The following is a 7,374-nucleotide window of genomic DNA, read 5'->3' on the forward strand; positions in this document are numbered from 1 at the left end:
TACATCTAAGAAAGCAGTAGTTGAAGTAATACTCTCCTTTTATCACTTTTATATCACTATTGCTACTCAGAGGTGGATGTAGCACTCAGTTACATTTGTTTAAGAAATCTTTCAATAAATTGTACTTCTTGGAGTAGTTTTCAGATACCATACTTTACTTGAGTAATATTTTGTTGGAAGTAACAGTACTCTTGAATAAAAGTGTTGTTTCTCTTCCCACTGCGCTTAAATCTACAAGTGAAAAAAGCTGTTGTAATTAAATGATTTATACATTTGTGCTTCTTCCTTCAGATATGTTTTTGTTTCTCTTGTTTTTGTGATCCATCCTTTGAAAATACCACATTTTCACTCATTTAATGTTTTGTCCTTCCAATTTCATTCATTTCACGTTGTAGATCAGATGTTACGCTCAGACAGTTACTCTTACAATTGCTCTTGAGAAGTTTTCACAAATACTTGTACTTGTACTTGATGAGTATTATTTTGAAGTAACATTACTCTTACTTGAAAAAAATGTTTGGTTCCTATTCTCACCTCTGTGTGCTACGTTAAACCACTACGTTCTAGAGTTCCGGATCCTGAAATTACAAAATTTACATCCTGAAATCTTTTTTTTTAACTTAGCAATTCAGGTATTTAGTCTATTTCTTGGTTTTGATTTGGTGAAGCCCTGTTTAATTAAAAAAAGCCTAGAAGCACTCACTTTTCCTATGTTTTATGCCATTTCACAAGCAATATAGTACAATTATGAGTAACTTTTGAGGTATCTTTGTACGTATTATCAATCTCCCTTGTCCATCCTGAGTTGTTTTGAACTGCTTGTGGCTTTGTGATGGTATCATATTGTGAATTCATAGTTTGTGTTAATTATTTGTGTTCTGAAACATCTCCTATCGCCCCATTAGCCTGTTAACTTTACCGCGGCTCCACCTCTGCCCCTGTGTTTGATGATGGCTGTATTTCTATTCTGTCGAGGCTTGTGAGCTCAGCGGGTTTGTTTCTCTGTGTCTAATCCCTCGACTCGGGACGCCAGAGTATAAAAGGGGGACGAGGGGCCCAGGGCGAGCTCACTCCATTCACACCGGCCCGAGTCGACTCCTGTACGCACACACTGCCACAGGTAAGACTGTCACAAACAACCCACAGCAGTACAATTCCACAGGGTCAAACACGAGGACACAGCAAAGCAATTATAGTTTAGAAATATCTACTTTTACATGATATACACTATATACATGAGTGTATATAGAGTTGGAAATAACCTTTGCTGGCGTCAATGAACTTACTAAACTAGACTGTAATTATTATTTCAAACTTAGTAAATGTGTTGTCATGGTTAGTTTTAGTCGTTCTTCTTTTTCACACGCTTTAACCATAACATATCTTTTCACGGTTTATGTACTGTATTTATGTTGTACATTTCAATGTAAATTTTGTTTTGCTCTTTCTTTACAGTCAAAATGTCTGGAGGAGATAAGTCCAAGTCCCAGACCGACGGAAAGAGCGGTCAAAACAAGAAGTCCGACTTCGGCATGATGTCCTACAAGGTACACGTTTGAATTTGTGTCTTTATAAGTCAAGTTAGAGCAATAGATGATTGAAAACTGGCTACAAACTTGTGTTATATTCCAAGAAACAGCAAAATACCAGAGCTATCTAGTAGCTGATAATAACTAAAGAATACTTTTGGGCAAGAAATACGTTACACATTACACATTTCAGAATTTTTTGGAGAAGTTTGACTGGCTTTGCATTATTATTGTAGAAATAAGATGTTTTACCTTACCAAAGTGTATAATATAGCCTTAGACTCCAGAAGGCCACAGTAACTTCTTAGCTCACAATGGTCTGAATAAATATAACGAGCTATATGATATGATGCTAAAGTAAAACTAGCCCTTTTGTCCAAATGTAGCGGTCTATAACTGGTTTTGAAGGTCAACTGGAACAACCTTGCTGCCTCTGGAACTGCCACACAACAGAGGCCTTTTTAACTCGTGTAGCTTGTGTAGAGGCGCGTTACCTTCAGAGCCAGCGTCTATTATGACAACATGTTACTTTCTGCGAGGCCGAGGAGGCAGCCGGCTGACATCGGCGATCATCCACTCGGAAGAAAAATGTCAGACTAGTGCATACAGTTCATCCAGAAGCAGCAATATTATGATTGTGTAACAGAACAATCCTTTTATGATATGGGGAAACATGTGAGGTCAGAGCAAAACAGCAGCTCTCGTGCATTGTTCTTTTTTTCTTTTCTTTTTTTGAATTTCAAAACAAAACATGAAACTGATTTTTTTTTAACATTTTTTTTTTAACCTGATAAACATTGAGAAATTGACTGACTACAAATCTAAATAGTTCTTTATCCAGATCCCCACATTTCACTCTTTATTAGTTATAAAAATCAGCATAAAATACTTAAACATGTACTTCAATACTTTTACTTAAAATGTGATACTTTTGCTTGAGTACTTTTTTCCTCCTTTATTTGTACTTTTACATAAGTAACTAAATACAGTACTTTTCCGCCACTTTCTATCCCCAAGTAATAAGTAAGAAAGCCTGATTTTCAATGTTTTTTTTAATTTTTAGCAATTAATAAACATAATAATAATATGCATGACGTACAAGTTTAATGCCATATTGTGGAACATTCCAGGCAGAGCATTAGCATAGAGACAAGCAGGTGGCGGATAATGCACCTTAAAATAAAAAGCAAAGAAAAAGATCGGCTAAAATAGCTGTGACTTGTCCAAAACTACCGGTAACAAGGGTCAGTGTTACAGTGTTACCAAACGACACAGCCCCATTACAGGACGATTTGTGTGTAACCGTATCTTCTCTATGCGTGTGTCGTTCTGTAGATGTGTGTGTACGACCAGGAGAACTTCCAGGGACGCTGCTTCGAGATCATGAACGAGTGCATGAACGTGTGCGACTTTGGGATGGACAGGGTGCGCTCTCTGAAGGTTTTCTGTGGTCCGTAAGTAGATTTACCCCAAAACCAAGATCTACCCGACAGCACACAACCAGATTTTTGGGGTATTTACCACAAAAACACGAACAACTTTTGTGCCATCCTATTACGTGACTTTTGAATTTTTTTTTTCTTCATTTTTTTAAAAACTTGTGCCGAACTGCAGCTTCAAAACATCTCAACAAAGCCACAAAAGAAGTGATTTACTGAAATGAATTTTCTTCAAATCACTTAATTGTCCATTCAGGAGGCGGTCAGCAAACAACAACAAACCCAAAGAGTAGTTGCTGATGAGAGTACTTTAAGTTGTGAAAAGAAGTTCTGGCTTTTTCCACGTGATTGATAATATCCACAGTCATTTTCCCAGAGAGAAGCAACAAAACATCCCTCACAGTCGACACACTTTTTGTCAACGCAATCATGTCGTTTCTTTGAGATTGTAGAAGGGTGTTTGTTGAAGGGATGTCAACATTATTTGGTCAATGGTTAATAATGATTATTCAGGTCACAATACAATCAACAGAGAAAAATAAATAAAATAAAAATTGTGACCATTTTAGATGCACAACAAAGCTTTTATATCTGGCTTTTTATGTTTTAATTTCATAAATCTGTCCACAGACTAGAGGAAGTGTTTCACAGTTGTTTGGTCATGGTGTCAAGACAAAAAATATGAATATTTGTTAAATTGCGATGTTTCTTGCCACAATAATCGTCAAATTTGATATTTTGTTCGCTACTTAGTTGATATTTTAGTCGCATTTGTGTGTCCCCTAACGCTCTTGTCTTGTCTTTCAGTTTTGTCGGTTTTGAGCAGATGAACTTCTGTGGCGATATGTACATCCTGGAGAAGGGCGAGTACCCACGTTGGGACTCTTGGAGCAACTGTCAGAGGAACGAGTATCTGCTCTCCTTCAGGCCCGTCCGCATGGTACACACACACTACACACATACACACAGCCACACACAGCCACACACAGCCACACACACATACTCTAAACTCAGACTTCATTGCCGTCTTCGCCCTCTTCGCTCTCAGGACCCAGAGAAGCACAAGATCTGCCTGTACGAGGTGGGCGAGTACAAGGGCCGCAAGATGGAGATCATGGACGACGACGTGCCCAGTCTGTTCTCCTACGGCTTCACCGATCGCGTGGGCAGCGTCATGGTCAGCTGTGGAACGTAAGGGCTACTCTTTCATATAAGTGCAGTATTTATTTAAAGGTACACTATGTAGCTTTTCTGATGCTCGTCTTGTATTAACCTTATTTATCGTCAGAGTTAGTTGGTTAGTTGGTTAGTTGGTTTATTGTTCCTGCAGACAAATGAATCTTCACATTTGTACTTTTGAAAAGGAAGGTCATATCACAGAAAAGACCCATCAAACACCACAGACATTTACGTGAAATAACAACACACAGATGATGTGATTCAAGTGCATAATAGAACAGAACAGTGGGACATGGTTTACAGTCTGGTCAGAGTGAGGGATGATGGATCTGAGTCCTGAGCTGAGAAGTGGGAGAACAGTAACTATTGTACTAAGAGTAAGAGTAACGTTTTTTCAAAATAATATTACTTAAATAGAAGCACAAAGTTGTGGTCCAAAAATGAATACTCAATTAGTACTTAAGAGTAAAAAAGTATTTGGGGAAATACACCTCAAGTAAGAGTAATTGTAAGAGTAACTGTCTAGACTGTTCCAATCTTTTAATATGATCAACATAAAACGTTTCACTTTTAGAATTAATCACAATGGGAAGAGGAACCAAAACCTTTGATCAAATAAGAGTACTGGTACTTGTCAGAATTGTATCTAATAAATTACAAGTCTATTTATTGTTAGAAAAAACTATTTAAGCATTCTTACTATGAGTGGGGCTGCCTCTCCGCAGATCTGATCCTGCTTGTCGACATATAGATAAATTAACTACCACACAGTGGTTCTTTCAAACAAGTGCCAGACCATCCACCAGAAACGTGACATAGTACACAACCAAGCAACCATTGACTGTGTCTGAATGTCTAAATCCAACTCAACTCGTTCACACATATATATATATATATATATATATATATATATATATATATATATATATATATATATATATATATATATATATATATATATATATATATACACACAGTGTTTCCCTCTGGGGTGACAGTGAAAAACAGATTAAACAATGTTCATATAATCCCGTGTCTTTAGACAAATGTCCCAAGCTCCCCTGTCCTTAGACCCTCCTTCTCTTTTTCACCCCTATTTTAGTTGCAGCCCTAGAGAGTCAAACTCTCTGCATTTATCATACCTTCCTCGTCTCTTGTCTTCGTAACCGAGCCTTCGTAAAGTGCTGCGTCATAGGCCCGGCCATGCGCTCTTGTGCGTCTGTCAGACTCCGGTGGGGACGTCATTCTGGTCGAGCACAAACTAGGTCTGATTTTCAAAGCGAGCTAGATTAGGTACAGATACTTTTTATCAGCATCTCTTCGGAGTTGTCATCGTCGTCAGCCGTGCCAGAGGTGTGGAGGACAGGCTGTTACAAAATGTTTTTGATTACTTCATTTGTGCGGCGCAGGCTGACAGCTGGGAGCAGCAGAGCCCTGTGGTGCGCTGTGGGTCTGAGCCAGAAACAGATCGATATTAGAGCTGTTTGTCACTAAATGTTGACACTTTTAGAATTTAAAGCAGCTGTGTTTAGGAGACACAGATGCCATCCCCCTTTAAATTAATGTTTTGATCACAGTCTGCTGTTTTGCATACAACAACTAATACAGTATGGGCAATGTACAGATGTGATGAGTGAGCAGGAGGAAACAAAGATTAGATCACAATTTTAAACAACAATATCTACTGACACAAAGATTGTGAAAATGTGTGGGTGGAAACACGGTAAATCATCACGCTAACAGCGCACTTCCTGCTTTGCAGGGAATGAAACACTATGATTAGATGCAGGCAGTGAACTGCGGTCTCATTTTCACCCTAAGAGTTGCTTTTACAATAGTATATCTGTACTGGTGCCAGAATACCAGAACAATCCGTTTTGAGCCCTGTGTCCCATTTCCCAGCTAATGTTGCCAAAATCACTGATTTGTCCTAGTTTTGTCCCAGTTGTCCCGATTTTTGACCACTTTGAAACCCACCAACAGTAAAGAGGGATTAGGGTATATTGTTATCATATATTGTAATTTCTTTCCAAAAAAGAGCTTAAAAATGAACAGAGCACAAAAAAGCAGTGAGCCGTGAAAACCATGAATGGGCCGAGTGTAAAATAATCTTTTCACACATCATTTTATTGTTACACCCAACCTTTGTGTATCCCGGGTTTTAATTTTAGAAAATCTTGTAAGTTGTTACTGAGCCATCTATTAAAAGTGTATTTATTGTGAAATAATAGTTATTTATGGAGTTTGCATCACCAGAGATGTGTATTTATATCAAAATTAAATAATTCTGTTCCTTTTTTACACAGTTGAGGATGTATTGCAGCTAACTTGAACAGTGAACAGTGAATTTAGTGAATAGTGCATATTATAAACACATCAGATTCACAGTCCATTCACACCAGTATCATGTGTTTGTCATCAGCTGGGTCGGGTATCAGTTCCCTGGTTACCGTGGCAGCCAGTACCTGTTTGAGAAGGGCGAATACAGACACTTCAACGAGTTCGGCGCCCGCTGCCCCAGGATGCAGTCCATGAGGCGGATCAGGGACATGCAGTGGCACCCACACGGCTGCTACACCATGGCTGCTAACAACTGAAACCTACAGGGGGCGACGTAGAGCAGGGCAGGGGGCGGGGACAGGGAAGGGAGGGTGGAGATGAAGAGGATGATGTAAACGGATGTATTATATCACACATGAATCTTATCCACTGTTTGTTTTCAATTAAAAATGTGTATTCTACTTTCTGATTGGTTTTCTTTCCTCATGGTTTGGTCCACTTCATGTCATTAGTAGAAAAAGCTTCAGTTGTAGTCATCTGGACTCAGTTTGAAAAAATAGACGTTTCGACTCTCATCCAAGAGTCATTGTCAATAAAAGAATTTAGATCGAGAACTCCGATATTAATACTGTTCTGTAGTAAGACCCACCCATTGGGAGGAGCCTTCCTGAAGTAGAAAGAGTTGTTTGTTTCAACAGAAACTCCCCCCTTGTATCTACCGAGCTAGCCTATTCAGAATCTTAATGGGCTATTAGAATCCTCTTTGTCTTTGTGAGACCCTGGCTCAACCACCCTGAGTACCTGATTAGCATCTAAATGTCCTGGTCCTGGTCCTCTACCTTTCCAGGGGTTCAATAACCCATTATAAATAACAGGAAGATTAAACCTTAGCCCTCCATTTCTGTTTAAAGAAGGTCTTTCTTTTTTAACAAAAATAGCTTCCTTGA

General features: G+C 38.7%; 1 protein-coding gene across 1 annotated transcript; it reads left to right on the forward strand.

Moving 5' to 3' along the window:
- Positions 1 to 964: 964 nt before the first annotated feature.
- crybb1l2 (crystallin, beta B1, like 2) lies at positions 965 to 6,888 on the forward strand. The gene is made up of 6 exons (XM_072463463.1): positions 965 to 1,120; positions 1,456 to 1,547; positions 2,865 to 2,983; positions 3,776 to 3,908; positions 4,017 to 4,159; positions 6,570 to 6,888. The coding sequence occupies exons 2-6, from the start codon at positions 1,461 to 1,463 to the stop codon at positions 6,742 to 6,744; spliced, it is 657 nt and encodes a 218-aa protein (XP_072319564.1). The 5' UTR covers positions 965 to 1,120; positions 1,456 to 1,460; the 3' UTR covers positions 6,745 to 6,888.
- Positions 6,889 to 7,374: the final 486 nt, after the last annotated feature.

This window comes from Eucyclogobius newberryi, unplaced genomic scaffold (genome assembly GCF_026437365.1).
Source record: "Eucyclogobius newberryi isolate DKJ021-1_F unplaced genomic scaffold, fEucNew1.0.hap1 SCAF_4, whole genome shotgun sequence".
NCBI classification, from domain to species: Eukaryota; Metazoa; Chordata; class Actinopteri; order Gobiiformes; family Gobiidae; genus Eucyclogobius; species Eucyclogobius newberryi.

Bases quoted from the DNA above. Each gene is read 5' to 3' on its own strand.
- crybb1l2 (XM_072463463.1), top strand. From the start codon at position 1,461: ATGTCTGGAGGAGATAAGTCCAAGTCCCAGACCGACGGAAAGAGCGGT. The intron at 2,984-3,775 runs GTAAGTAGATTT...CTTGTCTTTCAG, and splicing joins CTGAAGGTTTTCTGTGGTCC to TTTTGTCGGTTTTGAGCAGA. The intron at 3,909-4,016 runs GTACACACACAC...CTTCGCTCTCAG, and splicing joins CCTTCAGGCCCGTCCGCATG to GACCCAGAGAAGCACAAGAT.